General features: G+C 36.9%; 1 protein-coding gene across 5 annotated transcripts in view; it reads right to left on the bottom strand.

The window, feature by feature from the left end:
* Positions 1-23,231, bottom strand: part of LOC134540940 (rho GTPase-activating protein Graf) — a 189,710-nt gene that overhangs the window by 1,420 nt on the left and 165,059 nt on the right. For 2 of the 5 annotated variants that reach the window (XM_063384024.1, XM_063384021.1), the window contains exons 15-20: positions 21,085-21,244; positions 18,731-18,886; positions 13,842-14,073; positions 11,096-11,221; positions 7,983-8,066; positions 2,159-2,210 (exon numbers count right to left, since the gene is read on the bottom strand). In XM_063384024.1, the coding sequence (XP_063240094.1) occupies positions 2,159-2,210; positions 7,983-8,066; positions 11,096-11,221; positions 13,842-14,073; positions 18,731-18,886; positions 21,085-21,244 (810 nt within the window). Of the gene's footprint in view, positions 1-2,158; positions 2,211-6,137; positions 6,271-7,982; positions 8,067-11,095; positions 11,222-13,841; positions 14,074-18,730; positions 18,887-21,084; positions 21,245-23,231 lie in introns of all 5 variants that reach the window. The other 3 variants (XR_010076533.1, XM_063384023.1, XM_063384025.1) reach the window with 3 other exon arrangements.

Here is a 23,231-nt window from a genome sequence, read left to right as displayed (position 1 = left end):
CATACACAAAGTTAAAACTGCTGTTAACATATGAACAGCTTAACCATGCCATATAAAAAAAAAGTTTTCAGGTAGAATTTTCCTTCAAGAATTAGGTACACGAGATTTCACAGTTGTGTTTATAATGGCTTTGGATAATTCTACATCACTTGAAAGTAAACTACACTTTGGAATAAATTTTGCTGTGTAATTTGAGTAAAGTTAGAAAAAAAGTGTTTGTACTTATTTACACAGGTCTTATTTTGAAATTAATGAAATAAGTACTCTGTATTTGATATTTAGTTACATAATTTAATAAAATCAAAATCAAGAAATATGATGGATGTTTATTCTCAGTTATTAACTTTATGAAATAATGCAGATAAAGTATACATATGGCAACATGACCTGAATTGAACAGTTTTTATCACTACATTTCTGGACATGACTAGAAGTATTTCTACACCCACCACTGGAGAAGCAACATCACTACATTTCTGGACATGACTAGAAGTATTTCTACACCCACCACTGGAGAAGCAACATCTACTATTAAATCATTTGTTTTGCAACATCTCCGACTTGAAAGGTTACCTAGTATGAAATAATACAATGGACTGAACTATTATAATATACCAATATTATGTATGTAAAATGACCAGATTGTTCTGTAATATTTCCCTTGTGAATAAACAAAAGATACTTCTCAATTTTCTTTTTCTTTTTCTGAAACCCTGGTATTTTTTGTCAACACAAATGGCGGTGAACTAATTTCCGGAAGCTTGCATACAAGTTCGATAACCTACTGATAGCTTCACGTGAATCAAACATTCTAACTGAAATAGTGTTAATTTTACAGAGGTTGCATGTTTGTAAGTCTATAGAGCTTCCACCCCCCCAAAAGAAACACTAAGTAAGCCACACAATGATTTGAATCTGAAAGATCGGGGAATTTTTGAATGCCAAGCTTGTGGTACCCCTGTTAAAATATACAGCACGTACCAAAATAATTTTCCAAAAAAAATAAAATAAAAAATTCAATTTTAGAAATGCGCAGACAATGATAATTTATCACATTATTATAATTTACCTCAAATGTTTTACTAAATCAAATAATTTTGTTAAACATTGAATTTCAGAATAGTTTAGTGTGTTAAATTTATCTCCTTACTACATTGATATGATGGTGAAATGTAACTTGGATGGCTTGGTTCACATTTGCAGCATTTACTCTTCTTACTAGCTCTGTTAGCATGTGGGCTTTGATAAATTTAGCTTGAATTTGTCTTTTGAACATAATTTAAATAAATGTAAACACCTAAGACTGAGTGGACTAGAAGTTCGCCGAAGCAGGTAGGATTTTAAGTAATATTAAATCGCTTTATTTTACCCATGGCATGAATTTGAATGAGCATGACTGTTTTTCTTGTTCAGCGCGAAGACACCATGTTCCATGTTACTCCGGAGAGCGTGCTCTGTCGACCCAGTCTTAACTTTACCAGCACCTGGGGAATTTCATCCGTTTCCATCACTGAATAAGATACTCTGTTTCATCATTTAATTAATTAATTCAACTTGTTTTCTTTTCTTTATGTCCTTATGGCCTGTCTTGGGCGGTAGACTGTTCAAATCACTATTATTTGCTCTTAATTGAGACTTTTCAACCTGAGTTCAGTACTGCCACTTAAACTGATCCGTGTCATAGGGCTTTCAAACAATTTCAATCTAAATGTATACGAGGGCGTGTTGTAAATGTTCCAATGAGAATGAAAAGTGTTAGCTTCTGGTCGCGTGGGAAGTATCGAGAGCCCACTGGAACATCTTATGCTTATAGCGTGCCTTGATGAAGTGAGCTAGCCGGTCTAGGTGATTGTATAAGGAAGGTCCGCGTACCCTTAATGTACTATGCTGCCCATTTTAAAATATTTCTTAATGAAAAGTAGCCCTCCGAGCCAAAACACTTGTAACGGAACAAAAACTGCAAGTGTTATTATGTTAAACTAACAGAAATAGTCTTTAACTAATAGTAATGACAAAGAAACATCAACATGGTATGAGAGACTCCACCTCAAGCTGTAGAAGCGATTACACATGAGATAACTATACAAATACAGGACTAACATCAGCATTTGTCTTAAAGGGTGCGGGAATAAAGACTTTTTTGAGAAGTGAAACTTACGATGCGTCATGTCCTCGGTATACAGATGCGCTGTGTATTCCGCCAACCACACCTGCAAGCAACACAGATGAAGTTATCTACCTTGTATTTTCAAACATAAAAAATTCTCTTTTTTCATGTAATATTTTCCCACACACACACAGTTTATATATTTTTTATTGTTTCTACTTATATAATGCAAAACTGAAAATTTTGTAGGCTAAGTATAAATAGAGGTGTATTTTCAGACTTGCAAATTTGGTGGCAAGCAACAAGAAAGGAATTGTGATGTAACACTCGCACCAAACATTACGGTTCATCATTTAATTTTGGACTTTCAGTCATAGTATTAGCTGCCCCTAAAACATGTTTACAATAAATAACATCATTAAAAAACATAGCCACTAATGTCACACAAGTTTTGGATCATGCTTATAAGTGCAGTGCAAATGGTTAAAAAATGTACATCTCTTTACTTCATTTGCAGAAGAAATTGAAACTAATACACAACAAAATGACCTAAAACATTATACATTTAATTGCATATTTGTAAATGCATTAATTTTAAATAGATATACACAACATTTTTATAAAAACTTCATTTAAAATTTTATGTTTTTATAAAATAAATGTATTCAAGGGTTAGAAGAAAAAATATTAAAAATCTTATTTATAAAAAAATAAAGGTACATTTTTTGCTTTATGTATTACTAGTTCTTCAAATTCTGGATTAAAATTTATTTCAGCCATTATTAAAACTTTCAATATGTTAAAATACTAATAATCATTTACTACAATAAAAAATATGACTTTTGTTTTTAACCATTCATTATAACTCATAATTTAGTAAAAAGTTATATTTACAAGTACTTAAACACAATAACCACTTAAAAATTGTTTTAGAAGAACCAGTTCTGTTAGCAGCTTAAGATTTGCCTTAAACTCGTATTAATTAAGCATTAAGTTGGGTTAGCAAGTTACGTTACTTGTGATCAGCTTGCTTCCTTCTATAAGTTAATTTTTAACTTGGGCCAACGTTTGGGATGTGCAGTCTGCTCTTGTACATAAGGCTGTTTCCGAATAGTAACTTACTGGATAAGTTAGCTAAAGGGATCCATAGAGCATCGTAGTGGTCACGGCTATCTTTGCTTCGCTTCTAAATTCACACAAGGGATGTGACCGGTAAAGTTATGGCACGGGATTAGTTGAAAAAGTTTAAGTTAGAACTGATATAGAGATGACAAGAAATATACTTATAAAAAATATAAACCTTCCAAACTGTCTCATATTTACGAATGTATTTAATACTCATAGCATCTATGTTTAATATTTTAAAACCTAAACCAAATTATTGATTTGATTGCTATCAATTTTATGACATCCATATTGTGTTTTCAACTACATTTCTTGATGCCAATTTCACATAGTTTCCACACTTACCACTATAATTTACTGCCAGGGCATCATTTGATTGCAGACCAAAATTTTATACTACGTGAGATGACTCCGATAAAAGGTAAAAAGGCCTTGAAAAAATACTAAATCTTGTACTTGGACCTGATTTTTGACAAGGAATTTTTTTTACAATACGGCTCATCTAGTTCATTAAACAGTTAATACTATAAAGTTTCTCTTCGGCTTTGAGAACTTTGGTTTTCGTCATCCGTCGCAGATGGCAGTACTGTGGTCACGCATTTCTGTTTCATTCATGAAATTACTCCTACCACGTGATGCTAAAGATGTTAGGTACACATAAAAATTTTTACGTCAACTCATGGAAATGATTTAAGTGTGTTGGAACCTTGATTAAAGAATCATCATAATAACAATAATAATAATAATAATTTTCATTGTCTTTGCAGCTCTTAAATAACAGTAATGAAAGAAAATGAAATAACTAAAATGTGCGAGGGTGCGCCTTAACTTCAAAAATTGTTCTGCAGAATTACACGACAGACCAAGACGTGACGTGAACTAGGTGCTACTAATTGGTGCATGTGAGACAAAAGACTAGACAGATCAGTGATATTACAGTGAAAGGAAGAGTTAAAATAAATACTCGGAACATTTACAGCCAAGTAAATTCCTCGGAATAATACCCACTGATTTTATCAGCAATAGGCAGAATACGATTGAACGCGAATAGCGACAAATACATGCAGGTTGCATCAAAAATGCACGTTGAAAGTGTGGTATATTTACGTAGGACTTTACCATGTGCGAGATGCACAAGATTCCTGCTATGTGGAATGACATATTATATAGAAAAGGTAATCAGCCAACCACAAGTGAATGGTATGTTATTTATCGGTCATGGCATCCCACTTAGCAATGATCCAGTTGATTCTTGTACACTGCAATGACTTTTGCAATAGAAGAGAAGCATTTATGGCCCTACGTTCATTTTTACGTGTACTTTAGATACAGCCTGTACATGTTACAGATAGATCTATGAATGAAAAGTTATATCAACATGTAAATAAAAATTTCCCTTATGAAATTTTTAAAAATAATTACCTATTTTCAAATGTCTGAAAGACAACCCACTTTCCGCCATCCCTATAGCTGTACTAGTTAAAACATAACCTTGTATAGGGCCGGTATTCCACTGTAAAATCTTTTATAAAATATTTTCCATCTTTTAATAAAATATTTGATCAGTGCTTACTTTATAAAAGTTCTTGGCTGTCAAGTACACTACATAAAAGATTCTTGTCAAAGAAGTAGTCAGTAATTGCATAGCATTTGATTGTTTGCAGTGTATTAAGTGTTCATTAAACAGTTAAACTTATTAACCACATTGAATTGTTTAAAGAAAACATTACTATGGATGACAGGCCCCCCACATCATTCTGTGGGCCCCGTTGCTAGAGGTCATGATGATCCCCCCCCCCCTCATTTTTTATACTAAAAAGATTAAAAAATTTTTTTTTGCTTCTATGTATATTAATTCTTAACCTTAATCACAATTATTTTTGTAATCTTCGTGCTTTGCACTGTACAGTATTTCATTACATTCATACTCAGCAATCAACATTTTTGTTGTTTCCAGAGTCCAAATATACTTATTTGAGGGCTTAGTGGACATTTTTAAAATTTACTACCATGAATCAATGTAAACAATCAAATTATTTTATAAGATGTAATGCCAACCTATTACATTTTATAAAAGATATAATTTATAAAATATGACCTATTACACTATAAAAGAATCTTGGTCAAAGATGTTTTATAAAATATTTTACAGTGGAATACCGGCCTAAAGCATTTTCCAGTGCGTGTGACTACGTAGTAAACATACTCTGGAAAAGTGTTTAAAGTCCGGGTGTTGGTAAACCGGAGCATGACATTTTCCCCTCAACTTACTATCACAGGCATTTTCATGACTTTTCCAGGTTTTAAAGTAAATTTCCCGACTTCACGGAATGTGGAACCGTGCTGATTCTTGTAAAACTGATGTAAGTTTACTTAGGAAATCTTACTATTTTGGTTATTGTTTTCAATGCTGTGCCGGACTATAGACCGTCTCACTCTTAGACTGCAGTGCACAGGTTATGACGTGCGTTGGTAACACACTACTAATTTCAGTTTGGAATTCTGATTGCACAAGAAGCATTTTTAGTCCCAACGTAATTTATAGTATTTTATACTTTCACGCTTGTGAATTTGTAATAAATTGCTACTTTTTGAAGTCTAACCTACAACAAGAAACCGTATAAAGAAATTAATAACACACATCTTTTGAATCACTATCACTACCGTAAAGTTTCCCCTCATGTTTTTTCTTCTTTTAAATTCTGAAATACTTTCAACATAATATTGCGCTCTGTCGCTCATAGCCTACAGATGTAGTTTATTTTTGGTGTTCCCCTTCCATAGTTTACATTTTAAGTAATCCACATAAAGGCAGAAAATAAAACCACCTATGTGTGAATATATCACTTGTCAACAGTGTCGAAGGAAATAACTGAACTAAGGAAGCCTTTATCTTGGAACTCACTTGCAGGAGAAAACCTAACTCCTCCGATCACACGGTCGTGTTTCATCTTACGACAGTAGTTTGGCGGAGAGCCTCTATTGCAGCGAGTTCTTGCGCTGACGAGTCACTTCTTCACAGCTATTGGACACGAAAACTGTAGGAGCAATTGAGATGGTGTTGCTTTTGGAAAAAAATTGCATTCATTGTGAACATCTTTTGTGCTTTTGACCCCCATGAAACTTTGCAGATGATAAAACTTTTTGAAGTGTCAGTTTATGTGATAGCACATTTAAAAATTTAAAAAATATATATATAAAAGTGGAACATGAATCGTTTTTATGTGGTTTCCTGAAACATGTGTTTATTAACACAAACAATTTGAATTGAATACGTAGGATATTTTTTTTTAGACCTACCTTTTGGAATACTTCAAAACAATCCCCGGTTAAGAAGTTATGTTTTTTGAAATTTTTTTTGGCCCCTTTAAAATGCCAATAAGTATGCAATAATGTTTTGTCCAAAAAAATACAATTTTTAAACCATATGATGTATGGCAACAGCACACTTAGAAATGACACAGCGCTAATGATAGTCAGTGTGTGTTAGTAAGAGAGAAAACACTCATTTACTTCCACACTGCAATGTAAGAGTGGGATGCTATAGCGATTGGACTGTTAAACATCAATATAGTTTTAAAGGGGATACCAAAGAAAAATTAATATATAGTACTATGATATTTTTAACAAGTTGTAGAGTTGCAAGAAAGAATGCCTGAATTTTCTAAAAAAAAAAAATATCTGAAAGTGAGTAGCTCTATCCGTGCCATATTACAGAAGGTGCAGAAAAAAAAGGATACAAATGCAGACAGTACGTATATATTTTGTTAAAAATTATTTCAAATTTTATATGAATGTAATACAGTCCATTTTAGTCTGTTGTCTTTTCTTTTTGAAAAGCCGCAAAAAAAAAAATTGCAATGTTAAAATATCGGCGACTAATCCAAAACACGTGAAATTATTTTTATTTTACATAAACATCATTTCTTCTAGTAAAAAAAAAAACACTTAATTTTGTACAAAACATAAAAATGAAAACTGATTTATATACATGAGATCTACTATGACAGTTATTTAAAAAAAAAAAAAAATCTTTGATCTCAAATAAGTACAAACTGTTAATGATGTCTCATGGAAAACATTGGTGAGAGAAATGAACTATGTAGGTAGTTGCACAATTGCTAAAAAAATTTTTTTTTTTTGCTAAATATGTATAAAATGATTAGAAATGTGAGCTGTAATAAAGAAAGAAAAAACAGAAAGTAAAAGATTTAAGGATGGAGTGGTGAATGATTAATCACGAAAACAGCAGGTCAGTCAAATAAAGAACAGATCAGAGATGACCGGAAAACTTGTAGAAATAATATAAACTGACGGCTAGGACATTACTTCTTTTCTTGACAGATCAAGTCAGGAAGAAAGAGAAATGTGATGATTACATTGGGTAAAAATTAAAATAATAATTTTGTTATTAAATTTAAAAATGATAAGAGTAATCTGTCCAAGTATGCCTAATTTGACAAATACACAAGTGAATGTCTTATATATTTTTAGCCTATCCTGGAATGATAAAAGAAAATTTCGCCGTGTACACCAACTATAAAACAGTTGCACATAACGAACAAGAAATGATTCCGAAACATTCCGGCGAAACACAAACTTGCAAAGCAGGCGGCTCGGTTACGGGACAGCGAAGCGAAGCGAAGCTCTGTTAGAACACGTCAAGTCATTCAATGGTTTTTAGTCGGAAGTGGAGGGGGGGAGAAAAACAAACGACGTCCGCATGCACAGACATGCTCACACCAGTTACCTGTCTTGTATTCCCAAAAGTACCTCCTTTCTTGGGAGAAAAAGTCAAAGCTCTCGGCGGAACCGACTGCGTCATAACGTAAGCCTACGCACATGTTACCGACCCTTCAAAACCTTCCACGTTGTGTCACCAGAAAGAACATGGAAGGTAGAAAAAAAAAATGTGAGAGTCTTTTATGTACTCACCAGAGATGTGTAACATCTAACCTCGGCAACGAGCAAACTCATGTGTTCTCACGTTGCACATAAACTGATAATATGAAACTCGGACATGAAATTTAATGTAGAATACATAAAAAATATCTTCAAGAGTGATAAATATACACAAATTTGTATTCCACTACACTTCTGGATGCGAATCACATGTAATTTCTGCACCCACCACTGCCGGATAAGCTAAGTCGACTATAGAATATTTGATTAGCAGATCAAAATTTTAAAATATACACCAAACAGTGCCGATAAAAAAAAAAACACTTAAAAAATTACTGAACCCTGATTTTGGACCTGATTTTCAACACAGAATTTTATTAAAATATTGCCCATCCAGTTAAAAATTCATCGAACAGTTAATACTACAAAGATTTCCTTTGGCTTTGTGGACTTTGGTTCGTGCCATCCGCCAAAGATCGCAGCACCGTGGATACACATTTCTGTTCCATTCATGAAATTACTCCTACCAAATGCTGCATACGAGGCTTACATGTTACACATCTAAAAGATTCAGAAAAAAAAAAAAAAAAAAAACACACACACACATCAGCACATAAAGGGTATCGATAATCACAAGCTGTAAAGCCTAATTTCCATACTTAAAACCATCACGTACATTTTCTTAACCATTTTTCTCAGAGCTGCACCATCAGTAACAAACAGTCTTATGCGACCAAATTAAAACAATAAACACCCGCAGACAGAATACAAAATGAAGTCTTAGAGAGAGGACACGGGAAGAGGGAATATCGTGAAAGAAACAAGAATAAAATGGTAAAGGCACATTAAGATAGAGTGATCTGAAATAAAGATGAAGTCTTCAAGGTGGAACAAGAAGTCCAGGAAACAGAGGGGCAGACTGAGTCATAGTGGTGTGAAAGTGGAAATATGTCGGAAACAGTCTTGAATGATGATGGAACAAACATCCACCCCCCCCCCCCCCACACATAGGGTGCTTGCATAAACCCTTGGGTTGACTCTTTTCACGTGATGTTCGTTTCCACACAGTGGATCACCAATTGGTTTGCAAATTTTTATAAAGGTTAACATTTCAAACGTATTTGCACATTAAAAGATGCAAAAATTAAAATTTTATAATTTTTTTCAACATTTAAGTTCTTGTATACAAAAATCAAACTGAAATTTTTTTTTTTAATTTTCATCATAAATTTGAACTATTTACTGCATACCTTTATCTGCCTATTTTCTATTTTATTTTATCTTGTCAGTATACAACTTGATCAATACCTCTCGAGAACTCCGCAAACAAAGCAACTGCTTCTACTACAGATGTTTTTGAGTTTGTTTAAGTTTTCCCCCCGCTCTTCAAAGCCCTACTCGACTCGCCTTACGATCACCCAGGGTTTTTAAGAGGTTGCGTTGCTGAGGGCCGATGCATCCCCAGTCCGATGGCATAAGCGCGCTCCTACCAGCCGAGGCTACGACAGACAGAATAAAAAAACATGGGTGCATGCTGCTTTCAGGTGGACTGGAGCTTACCCCAATGCCCTGGTAAAATGGCAGCTAAGCCACTTCTTCCAACCGCTCCGATAGCAGTGTTGTCTATAGCAAGGGAGCTGTTATTGGCTAGGAAGTACTTTCTTGCGCCCTGATCCACCTAGTATTTAGCTTGAAACTTTTGTGTTGTGAACTAACTTGTAGTGGTTAAACAATTTCTGAAATTATACTTCGTTAGAATAAGTGAGCTTGCTAAACAGTGGTGAATTCAAATTCCCTCATTTGGAGTGTGGCGGAGGGATACGGAGTGCCGGCGGAAGAGGAGACGGGAAAAGGAAGAGGAAGGTCATGATGGAGGATGGGACGCTGAGAGAAAACGTGTGTGTAGGGTGCACAGGGGAGGAGTAAGGGAAGCGAGACTGCAAAAAAGACTGGATCAACGTGTTGCGAGTTGGTTGAGTGGAAGTGATGTGACACACTCTTGTGTAGCCATTTCTCGGTAACCACTGAACCGCTGGAAAATCCCTTTGGTTGGGGAGTCGTGCAACAACCAATGGCTCCCGAACAAACGTGAGTCGGGGGTGGAAAATGTTACACTGCCATGTGCGTAAGAAGTGAAACTCTCCGCTTAAATACATCCAACACTCTTAATTTGTTCCAGGAAAACAGAGCGCTAATCAAGTACTTTTTTTCCGTAGGAGTGTACGTTAATCAAAATAATTCCTTTTCCAATACAATCAGTTAAACGTGCCTTCTGACTACCATTTTAATCAAGACACTGCTCCAGTCAAAATTAATTTACGGTAAAAATATGTGTCTAAATACATTTGGAGTACATTTAAATAAATGTTGAATAACATTTTCAGATCAAACAACCTAAAATTGAATTTAAAAATTTCATGTATCACATTGTTTACATAATATAGCTTGGGAATAACATTCCTACGTAGGCTTAAACAACATTTCTGAGTTACAAAATAATGATGTTATTAATATAGAAGATATTTCAGTTCTAATACGAAAAACAAATTAACTTTACATTTACTATTATTAGAGAGATTGTTAAAAAAAGTTAATGTAATTCCCGACTCAGTTGTTTACTAACTCTTGATACCTAGATTCAGATTCAAAGGGTAGAATTGAGGTACTATTTGCAATTAAAATACGAGATTTAAGAAAATTGGGAATCGACCCACTACTAATTAAAACACAAATGAGAGAAGGGAGGTAAAGGATGAAAACGAAAGGAAGAGGAGGGAGGAACGGTACTCTTAAACATAGAACTGGAACAACGAACAAATGGAACGAGACTATATTGTCAAAGCTGACAAAGTAACTACCTTAATGTACAGTTCAGAGTTGTTTTACCTTTAGGCGAAAAAAAACAAAATGTAAATGAAATAAAAAGCTAACGTAGTACAAATATGAGTGACGAAAACTCACCTCTTTTGTTCTTTTGTGGAGATATGACGTAGTTGTTGTGGTTCGACGATTCTTTGGAAGGCAGCGAAGAGACAGACTCACTGGAACTGCTATTGCTGCACTGATCGAACACTCTGTCCGACCCTGCTGAAAAGATTTTTTTTTATTGCTATTGGTAGAGCAGGGTTTAATGTGAAAAATTGGTTGTGTGTAAAGTTGGTTTACGGACGATAGTTTAACGTGACGTCATAACAAAACACTGATGAAATGATTGCATACTTTTATGAATAAAATTGAATAATTTTTATTGAATTATCACTATTTTGTATGGATACAAAGAAGGAGTGAAATGAAATCTACAATTTAATTGATAAATGTACTTTTATTTGCACTCATTAATTCAAATATGTTTATTACTTTAACGAAGAGATAATTTTTACTATAACTTTTATACATGTTTGCTATTTTCCAATCTGTGTTAATCTGTTAAGGGTAGGACGATGATAGGAAAAGTAGGAAACGAATGGGAATGTTTCAAGTTTAATGTGCCTAGAAAAAGTCAAATCGATGGTTGTTCCAATCGAGTGGAAGAGAGATAGATGCGGCGCTTACAATGAGCGTAACGGGACACTTTTTCGTGCGTGCAGAAGGCATTCATCGATTTATTAGACGTCACGTCACAAAAAAAGTGCTAATATTCTGGGGAAAAAACTGATGAAATATTTTAGGAATGTGTATGTACAGAAAGAGAGAAAGATAGTGCGAAAGGAAAGGAGGGAGAATGTCAGGGAAATAAAATGGAACAGACAAATACTCATATTGAATCACCAACCATCACGTGAATTGTTTTTGGGCTCTGTGGTGTGCCAAGTATTTTCTGGCATGGTTGTATGTTTCGAATGTGAGGCTGGATTCCATAAGACAAGCATTACATTGGAGAGTCCGTAAGATCGGTTTGATTATAGTAGAAGTTTAGGAGGTATCGCAAAAAATTTACATTAGTTGTTTTTTTTGTGGAAATATTGCAGGTTTTTGGTCAGTGAAATTTGTAAGACAGGAAAAAGTTAGTTGGTAGGCCTTTTACAAATTTATTAAAATAAAAAATTTCAAAGCAGTCATGAGGACTGCCGACAGTAGTGAAAACGTTTTTGCAATTTTTACGAAAAAATATTACCACACAAAAAATTTGTTTTATCACGTTAGTAAAATAACTCCTAAATTACTATAAAATACGCATTGCATAGTAATTGTAGGTATTAAACAAGAAATAAATAATGATGATCTTAATTTTTAGGTTATATTGCTACAAAGACTCAGTTTTCCACAATAAATTGAGGATCTAAAAAAAATATTATACTTATATATTTACAGGGAATAACAACATTTTTTCCTAAACTTCAAATGATAGAAGAAAATACAAATATAATTTGAAATAAGAAATACTAACTTTTTAAAATATAATTGTGTAACGTAAGAAAATCAGAGACTTTTTAACAATTTTTACGGAAAATATTATCACGCAACAAATTTGTTTTATCACGTTAGCAAAATAACTCCTAAATTACTTTAAAATACGCATTGCACAGTAATTGCAGGTATTAAAAAAAATAAATAATGATGCTCTTAATTTTTATGTTATATTGCTACAAAGATTCCATTTTCTTTGTTATTCAAACTATATATCTATGAGAATATCAATGTATTTTAACTCACTTTTTACTGCACAGTAATCGTTTACTTCAGATTTAAAAAGCGCAATAAGTTATACTAATAGGAACAGATATAGTGTTATTGTTAACACGTCACGTGACCATGTCGATGACGAATACGTGAATTTCCTATCCAAACATTCCCATTGTAATGCTTCGGGTTCGTTCAAGTCGAGCCTTGGGTTGGTGGTGTTCTTTGTTTCAGCCCGACCGCAAACGCGAACAAAGAAACATTTGCGATTCCTAGCATCGCCATAGTACCAGCTCCTTGACGCCGTTTTCCTTTTCCTCCTTTTTAGTTATCTCGTCGCTCTTACGATACCACTCACAAATAACAAAATGCTCGGGTTTTAAACTCCAAAGACCTTTATTTTTATTTTTATTCACAACGGAACACAAACTCAAGCTTCCTCATCACTCTCCACCACCATTGTTATATCTTTTCCACAAAACAAAAAACACATCTGGCCACACCAACCTTCTTAATCTAAATTCTCTTGCACCACATCTTACTCCGCCAAATTTTCCAACACAAATAAAAACACCTTCCGGGTACAAAAAAAAACCCACATAAAGAAAACCCTTAGTCCGGGAGAGCAACACTTTACACATTAAGTTTTCACTTAAAAAAAAAAAAAAAAAACATTCACACCAACAATTTTGTTTGAAATTGTATCTCTGTTAACACTTTCTACATAATGACGTCGGTACATATTTCAAAGACATAAAAATTGGCCAAATAATTTTCAATTTATCTGAGTAATTCTTTCCCAAGCACGCTCATTACAAAAATTATTTTATTGTAAAAAGGAAATTATGAATCATTCAAAATGTGAACTATTTTGTTCGAAATAGGTATCGAGAAATATTTATATTCATAGTTGTTGGGGAAAAAAAAAAAAAAAAAAGAATACAAACAAACGAAAAAATTTTTTTTTACACATTATGAATGTGAATTAATGTAGAAATAAAACCGTAAAATCTCGTCCCCCAGTTATCGCCTCACGGTTGCTTGTTCTGTTTCCGCGTGGAATCGCGGCGTGTCGTGTGCGACTCACCCGGGAGGCCGGCGTGGTTGTCGTGGAGGAAGGCGGGCGGGACGCGGTACTTGGGGTGGGCCAGGAACGCCCCGTAGCCCGCCGCCGCTGGGGGCAGCCCCCCCTCCGTGCCGGCCGCGCCCCAGTGGCCCGCCGGCGCGCCCTTGTGGCCGTGCAGGTAGCCCACGCCGTTGCCGTCGCCGTGATCCCGGTTCGCCCCCGCGCCGGTGCCGTCGTACAGCCTCGTCACCGCCTGCCGACCGGACTTCCGTTCCCCCTGCGTGTCTCCACCGCACACCGCATCACCGAGTGCACGCTGACACACCGTAAACCACACAAATGCGACCACCGTGTTCTATCGCACGACGGTCGCACGCGCGTAATCGTCGCAACCATTTTTTTTTTTTTAGGCTGTCAGAATCTGGATAAAAAAAAAAATTCTCGCGTAAACGTCGCATGATGTTTTTGGTCCCGCCAGTAGATGCCGAGGGCTTTGTGTAGGTATCTTTTCCGTATAAAAGTAGAAATCTAATATTTATTCGGTCAAACCGCTTACTTGATAAATTGACGGAAAAAAAATTTTTTTTCCGCATATTCGTCGCACCCCTGCTTTTCAAACTTGATTTTAGAATAAAATGTGTCGACGATTACGCGAGAAGACACGGTACCATCGCAAAATGGTTACCGGGGATAAATCAAAAGCATTTGAATAAGGAGTTTGACGTTAAGTTACGCACTTTCATTTCAGCTAGAATGAAGTGTTAATTTTGGATGTATGAATTTACTGAAGCATGAAATAACTACTGGAGAGGCCAGAACTATATAATATTTTAATTTATTAAATTCAATGCATGTAATTAATTTAGAATGGTTTGTACCAAACTGTATGTAGCCTCCTGGAATTTTTTTTTTTTTTTCATTCTTTGTTTGATCTTGCGTATTTAATTAATAAAAACTCATTTTCATGCTCGTGACATCAGTTATTTTTCAAACACAAAAAACACATGTTGATTTATTTTTTACTGTTCCAGGCAGTTTTGTGCTAGACGTGCATATTACAAAATACAAATTGTCTTATTATAAAAGTACATCATGTATGTGTCAATATGACACAATTATGGTGAAATAAGCACCAAGTAACATTTTATTATCATACATGTTTCTTTAAATTATTACTTTGGACATACACTGTATGTCTTGGAGGAAACCTAAAGAATGGACAAAGAAAATTTTTCTTCCACGAAATTCTATGTGTACTGTCTTTACATTTAACATTTGACATCTCCTCATTTTGGCTTGCTCCCTGCGTTTGTGTGTTCATCTCTCTTTGTTCGTTCTTCTGATTTCCTCTATGGCACACAGTGCAAACTAGCAATGACGTACATCCAAAATAATTATTTAAATCAATCTTCCCAATTTATTGTAAAAAAAAAACTTGTTTGATTATATTCTATCTTCACGGGGAGAAAACAGTAACCTTGAAAATAAAAACTTACAACGCTGTAATCTCAGGCTTTAAATTGGACATTGGAGTAAAAATGAAACCATGAAGCCATGTATCCAAGCACATCCCAGCGCACACCGGGCGGGAGTTCACAGCGGACGTAAAAAAATGTTGGCAATCCCGCCAGAAAAATTTGATGTCATTTGGGGTCCATAATCGAAATTCGCACTCCACTGTGCTAGACAACCAATTAAGTGGTAATGATTTGGAAAGAAATGATGATCAGCAGGTGGCATTGCCTGCCACTTTGGACTGTCAAGCCCGAATTACGATAGCCCTTCACATCCGTCCATCAGCCGCGGAGTTCTTTGCAACACTCCTCTCGTCCGTCATAGTATTTTTCCATTTCAATGCTGACAACTGAGAGAAAACTTAGATTTTGGTGAAAAATTATTTTATGTAATTACCTATATTAGTTAAACAATCACAACTCATTAAACTCAATATTTTTTTCACTCTGGTATTTATTTTCACATTTCCAGTGTCACCATGCATAATTAATACATTTCTGTGACTCAGGAAATTTTTCGTAAAAAAAAAAAAAACAGCTTTACAAATATGTTCAAACATAAATTAAGAAAGAATTTCAGGCAGTAGCTAAACAATTAAACAAACTTTAATATCTTCCAATGTAACAAGATTTGTCACACGCAAACACCTAAATGCACTTGGAGGTTGTAATTTCATTCGTCCTTTACGCGAAAAAGTATGAAGTTACCAAGTTTTTTGACGGACGGACGGACGGACAAAATTTTTCCGGGCCATCTTAAGTGACTGACGAAGGCGACGACGGGCTATTGTAATTCCGACCTTAATTAAAATAATTATTAACTGAATTATTTAGGTTTGTGATAATTCTTAAAATTTGCAAAAAAAACTAAACTAGGTATTATCATAGCTCTATTGTGTGTGTGTTTGATGTTGAATCTGTAAAGTAACTTCCCCGACGGGAGCTTATAGGTCTTTTGTGTGTGTGTTTGATGTTGAATCTGTGGAGTAACTTCCCCGACGGGAGCTTATAGGTCTTTTGTGTGTGTGTGTTTGATGTTGAATCTGTGGAGTAACTTCCCCGACGGGAGCTTATAGGTCTTTTGTGTGTGTGTTTGATGTTGAATCTGTAAAGTAACTTCCCCGACGGGAGCTTATAGGTCTTTTGTGTGTGTATTTGATGTTGAATCTGTGGAGTAACTTCCCTGACGGGAGCTTATAGGTCTTTTGTGTGTGTGTTTGATGTTGACTCTGTGGAGTAACTTCCCCGACGGGAGCTTATAGGTCTTTTGTGTGTGTGTTTGATGTTGAATCTGTAATGTAACTTCCCCGACGGGAGCTTATAGATCTTTTGTGTGTGTGCTTGATGTTGAATCTGTGGAGTAACTTCCCCGACGGGAGCTTATAGGTCTTTTGTGTGTGTGCTTGATGTTGACTCTGTGGAGTAACTTCCCCGACGGGAGCTTATAGGTCTTTTGTGTGTGTGCTTGATGTTGACTCTGTGGAGTAACTTCCCCGACGGGAGCTTATAGGTGTTTTGTGTGTGTGTTTGATGTTGACTCTGTGGAGTAACTTCCCCGACGGGAGCTTATAGGTCTTTTGTGTGTGTGTTTGATGTTAAATCTGTAAAGTAACTTCCCCGACGGGATCTTATAGCACTTTTGAGTGTGTGCGTTTGATGTTGAATCTGTGGAGTAACTTCCCCGACGGGAGCTTATAGGTGTTTTGTGTGTGTGCTTGATGTTGACTCTGTGGAGTAACTTCCCCGACGGGAGCTTATAGGTCTTTTGTGTGTGTGTTTGATGTTAAATCTGTAAAGTAACTTCCCCGACGGGATCTTATAGCACTTTTGAGTGTGTGTGTTTGATGTTGAATCTGCGGAGTAACTTCCCCGACGGGAGCTTATAGGTCTTTTGTGTGTGTGCTTGATGTTGACTCTGTGGAGTAACTTCCCCGACGGGAGCTTATAGGTCTTTTGTGTGTGTGCTTGATGTTCACTCTGTGGAGTAACTTCCCCGACGGGAGCTTATAGGTCTTTTGTGTGTGTGTTTGATGTTGAATCTGCGGAGTAACTTCCCCGACAGGAGCTTATAGGTCTTTTGTGTGTGTGTTTGATGTTGACTCTGTGGAGTAACTTCCCCGACGGGAGCTTATAGGTCTTTTGTGTGTGTGTTTGATGTTGAATTTGTAAAGTAACTTCCCCCGACGGGAGCTTATAGGTCTTTTGTGTGTGTATTTGATGTTGAATCTGTGGACTAACTTCCCCCGACGGGAGCTTATAGGTCTTTTGTGTGTGTGCTTGATGTTGACTCTGTGGAGTAACTTCCCCGACGGGAGCTTATAGGTCTTTTGTGTGTGTGCTTGATGTTGACTCTGTGGAGTAACTTCCCCGACGGGAGCTTATAGGTCTTTTGTGTGTGTGTTTGATGTTGACTCTGTGGAGTAACTTCCCCGACGGGAGCTTATAGGTCTTTTGTGTGTGTGTTTGATGTTTATTCTGTAAAGTAACTTCCCCCGACGGGAGCTTATAGGTCTTTTGTGTGTGTGCTTGATGTTGAGTCTGCGGAGTAACTTCCCCCGACGGGAGCTTATAGGTCTTTTGTGTGTGTGTTTGATGTTGACTCAATGGAGTAACTTCCCCGACGGGAGCTTATAGGTCTTTTGTGTGTGTGTTTGATGTTGACTCTGTGGAGTAACTTCCCCGACGGGAGCTTATAGGTCTTTTGTGTGTGTGTTTGATGTTGACTCTGTGGAGTAACTTCCCCGACGGGAGCTTATAGGTCTTTTGTGTGTGTATTTGATGTTGAATCTGTGGAGTAACTTCCCCCGACGGGAGCTTATAGATCTTTTGTGTGTGTGCTTGATGTTGACTCTGTGGAGTAACTTCCCCGACGGGAGCTTATAGGTCTTTTGTGTGTGTGCTTGATGTTGACTCTGTGGAGTAACTTCCCCGACGGGAGCTTATAGGTCTTTTGTGTGTGTGCTTGATGTTGACTCTGTGGAGTAACTTCCCCGACGGGAGCTTATAGGTCTTTTGTGTGTGTGTTTCATGTTGAGTCTGCGGAGTAACTTCCCCGACGGGAGCTTATAGGTCTTTTGTGTGTGTGTTTGATGTTGACTCTGTGGAGTAACTTCCCCGACGGGAGCTTATAGGTCTTTTGTGTGTGTGTTTCATGTTGTGTCTGTGGAGGTACTTCCCCGACGGGAGCTTATAGGTCTTTTGTGTGTGTGTTTGATGTTGAGTCTGCGGAGTAACTTCCCCGACGGGAGCTTATAGGTCTTTTGTGTGTGTGTTTCATGTTGTGTCTGTGGAGGTACTTCCCCGACGGGAGCTTATAGGTCTTTTGTGTGTGTGTTTGATGTTGAGTCTGCGGAGTAACTTCCCCGACGGGAGCAGCAGGACTGCAGAGTAACTCACGTGTGGCACCGGCTGCGGCCCGGGCACGTAGTTGATCTTGGCGGTGTGCGAGACGTGGGCCGTGGCGGTCTGCGCGTGGTTCTGTGCCGCGCCCGTCTGCACAGGGGCGAGCTCTCGCTGAGGCACCTCCGCGTTGGCAGGCTTGTTCAGGAATATCTGCCGAGCAACAACAGCGCTCAACGCCCTGAGAATTCATCCCCCGCCCCCCCCTTCATGCGCGGACCTGGGACCAGGGACCAGGGCTCGAGTGAAAAACGGGGAGCATGACGAGGCCACTCGCCGGGCCTCAGCCTTCCTGCACCTTTCACACCATTTTTTTTTTGTTTTGTATTTTGTGCCGATATTTTTTCTTATTTTTCTTATTCAGGTCCAGTTATGATTTATTCAAATACGAGTGTAATTTTTTTATACATATTATGTTTTTTTGTTTTGATGCGAGTCAAATTTCTTTTCACACGCTAACACGCAACATTGATACTGTTTCCTCAGACGGCCACTGTGCCGCGCGGCGTCATCGGCGTGGCTGCCTGACGAGACGTCGTTTTAGGCTAGCACGTTTTCCCTCTCATCCGACCATTAGTTCCACCAAGCGACGACCCTATGCAATCGTTTCAAGTATTGTTATCGGCTGACATTACCAATTATCTGGATTTACATTGCAATTTGTTTTCCAACCGATACTTAAAAATCTAATATACATGAAAAAAGTATGATTTCATCTTTTCTATTTACCCGTTTACAGTTCTGTAGGCATCGTTTCTGCATATTAAGGCTGTGCTTCAATGATGTTCTATGCACAAATTTTATGCTGTAAATTTCTTTTTTTTGTTGATATTTACCAATAATCCATTCAATAAAGAATTTTATAAAGATACTGACTTATTACTTGAAAATATTGGAATTTCTGGAGACAAGCACCGTGATTACTTATGTTTAGCCCAAATATCAAAATGTTTGAAACCAAGATTGCATCTTCCAGCTATGTCTACTTCAAAATAAAAATTAAATACTATTTAAATGTTTTGTTTATATATAAAGTTGTGTTAAAAAAGTTTTGTGATCTTTGGGTGTAAACAGAGCACACTAAAACAAGGACAGCACTAATGCCAGAAATTGTATGACGGACGTTCTGAAAATACGTTCACACTGAAACATTATTGCAAAAAAAAAATACACCATGGTCTCAATAACTACATACCTTGCACTATTTTCCGACATAGCAACAATTAAGGAGTTTTCACAGACACCTTTACTTCATTGCAATCACAACTATCAAGAGACTGAAAACCATTTGTAATATTACAAAATACCTCAAGAATAAACATTTTAAATGTAAATTAACAAAAAAAAAACTTTGTTCATTTTTTTTATTTTACTGATATCTCAATTATCGCTGGAATATATGTCTAACCCAAGCACAGTGTCTTTCTGAAGTTCATAGACCTCACATTTAATTTGATTTCAAACTACAGTTACTTTACAAGTTTATAGTAAAAAACCTTTTTTTTTAAAGGTAAGACAGAAATTAAAAAAAAAAAAATTAAAATTGTTTTATATATAAAATCTAATCATGTGAAATGAATTTTGCCAATTTTAGGTAGTGCGTGTGTGCAAAGCGTTGTTTACTGCTAAGTCTGAAACAAAAAAACCATCGTTCATCCATGACTTGCCCACTATCGTCTTTATTGAGGGGATTTTTTTTAGTGAAATTGAAATTATCTTTGAAAGATTTGTGCAATGGGAGTGCATGACTTGATGTAAGTTTTTGGACATACACCATTGCAAAGAACTTTTTCTGTTGAAGAAAAATTAAAGAAATAAATAAATTTAAATACCCAAAAAAGAGAATTTGTGTTTTTTTTGTCTTTTTTGGGTATTTTTATTTATTTATTTATTTCTTTATTTTTTATTTTTTAGTTTTCTTCAACAGAAAAAGTTCTTAGCAATGGCGTATGTCAAAAAACTTACATCAAGTAGTGAAATTGAAGGACTGCCAAGGGCCCTTATCGAATTGAAGACAGATCAACGCTCTTAAGGATGTCGGGGCGGTGCACGCCAGGGGGGGGGGGGGGGGGGGGGGAGTTAAGGGGTTCAACCTTTAATTAACTTCTTATTCATCACTCCAACAAATTTCATATTAAAATTAATAAAAAATTTTACCATTACAATATTTAAATTTAAGTACCTGGAAACTGCTAAAATATCACTATTTTACACCTTAAAATCCAAATGTTCCCGGGGGAGGACTCCCGGACCCCCCACTTTAATACGGGAAGGGGGGGGGGGCATGGTTCTTAACACACACCCCCCCCCCCCCACACACACACACACACAAATCCTGGCTATGCACGCACCTTGTCGTAGTTCTCGATGAGGATCTCCACCACGATGTTGCAGAACTTGATGTCCATGATGGCGGCGACGGTCTCCTCCTCGGGACGCAGCAGCGTCGGGCCGAAGCACACGCCCAGGTTGCTCACCGTCATCAGGTTCTTGTCGCTCTTCGTCACGATGCTTCAACACGGTCCAGGTGGGTCAGAGCACGCTCAGGTGATTACAGCAGGTTCACAGTGCGTTGGAGGGATTAGAGCAGGTTTAAGGGACTAGAGAATGTTGAAGGGTGTAGAGCAAGTTGAAAGGGTTAGAGAAGGTAGAAGGGATTAGAACAGGTAGAAGGTTAGAGGAGGTACAAGGAATTAGAGCAGGTTTAAGGGACTAGAGAATGTTGAAGGGTGTAGAGCAAGTTGAAGGGATTAGAGGAGGTAGAAGGAATTAGAACAGGTAGAAGGTTAGAGGAGGTACAAGGAATTAGAGCAGGTTTAAGGGACTAGAGAATGTTGAAGGGTGTAGAGCAAGTTGAAGGGATTAGAGGAGGTAGAAGGAATTAGAACAGGTAGAAGGTTAGAGGAGGTACAAGGAATTAGAGCAGGTTTAAGGGACTAGAGAATGTTGAAGGGTGTGGCGCAAGTTGAAGGGATTAGAGGAGGTAGAAGGAATTAGAGCAGGTTTAAGGGACTAGAGAATGTTGAAGGGTGTGGCGCAAGTTAAAAGGGTTAGAGAAGGTAGAAGGGATTAGAACAGGTAGAAGGTTAGAGGAGGTACAAGGAATTAGAGCAGGTTTAAGGGACTAGAGAATGTTGAAGGGTGTGGCGCAAGTTAAAAGGGTTAGAGAAGGTAGAAGGGATTAGAACAGGTAGAAGGTTAGAGGAGGTACAAGGAATTAGAGCAGGTTTAAGGGACTAGAGAATGTTGAAGGGTGTGGCGCAAGTTAAAAGGGTTAGAGAAGGTAGAAGGGATTAGAACAGGTAGAAGGTTAGAGGAGGTACAAGGAATTAGAGCAGGTTTAAGGGACTAGAGAATGTTGAAGGGTGTAGCGCAAGTTAAAAGGGTTAGAGAAGGTAGAAGGGATTAGAACAGGTAGAAGGTTAGAGGAGGTACAAGGAATTAGAGCAGGTTTAAGGGACTAGAGAATGTTGAAGGGTGTGGCGCAAGTTAAAAGGGTTAGAGAAGGTAGAAGGGATTAGAACAGGTAGAAGGTTAGAGGAGGTACAAGGAATTAGAGCAGGTTTAAGGGACTAGAGAATGTTGAAGGGTGTGGCGCAAGTTAAAAGGGTTAGAGAAGGTAGAAGGGATTAGAACAGGTAGAAGGTTAGAGGAGGTACAAGGAATTAGAGCAGGTTTAAGGGACTAGAGAATGTTGAAGGGTGTGGCGCAAGTTAAAAGGGTTAGAGAAGGTAGAAGGGATTAGAACAGGTAGAAGGTTAGAGGAGGTACAAGGAATTAGAGCAGGTTTAAGGGACTAGAGAATGTTGAAGGGTGTGGCGCAAGTTGAAGGGATTAGAGGAGGTAGAAGGAATTAGAGCAGGTTTAAGGGACTAGAGAATGTTGAAGGGTGTAGAGCAAGTTAAAAGGGTTAGAGAAGGTAGAAGGGATTAGAACTAGTGTTGTGCGAGATCTCGAACCTCGAGAAAAATTTCTAGAAATATTGCATTCTGGAACAGCGAGCGAGAAAAATAATTTCTCGAAAAAAAACGAGAATTTCTTTTGGTATGTACCGGTAACAACTCAATTTGGTATTGATAGTTGTATTTTTATGTGTTGAACATTACACACACACACTGCCATTATTTTAGTTTAAATGTTTTAAAAATACCAAACGCGCCTGCCTGTTTGGACGAAAAATGATTTGGCGGAACACAAAGCAAACATGTTGTAATCATTAAGAGATATTAGACTAGCCGATAGTCAACCATCCAAAACCTTTATCAATAACCGAAACTGTGAATAAAAACTGTCATATGAAATTCCAATTTATCCTGAAAGAAAAACTGCCGTAATTAATTTTTAAATTACGTAAGCGTAATACATAATAAAATACGTTTGAACCTAACCTACAAAACTGGTTTTGTTTACATACACGTTATTACGGTAAAGTTATTTAAAGCATTACCTTTCATTTAGTCATAATATTTTGTTCGGTAATGTTTAATAGCATACTGAA

This window comes from Bacillus rossius, chromosome 17 (genome assembly GCF_032445375.1).
Source record: "Bacillus rossius redtenbacheri isolate Brsri chromosome 17, Brsri_v3, whole genome shotgun sequence".
NCBI classification, from domain to species: domain Eukaryota; kingdom Metazoa; phylum Arthropoda; class Insecta; order Phasmatodea; family Bacillidae; genus Bacillus; species Bacillus rossius.
The sequence above is the reverse complement of the archived record's forward strand: the minus strand, read 5'-3'. Positions and strand labels throughout refer to the sequence as shown.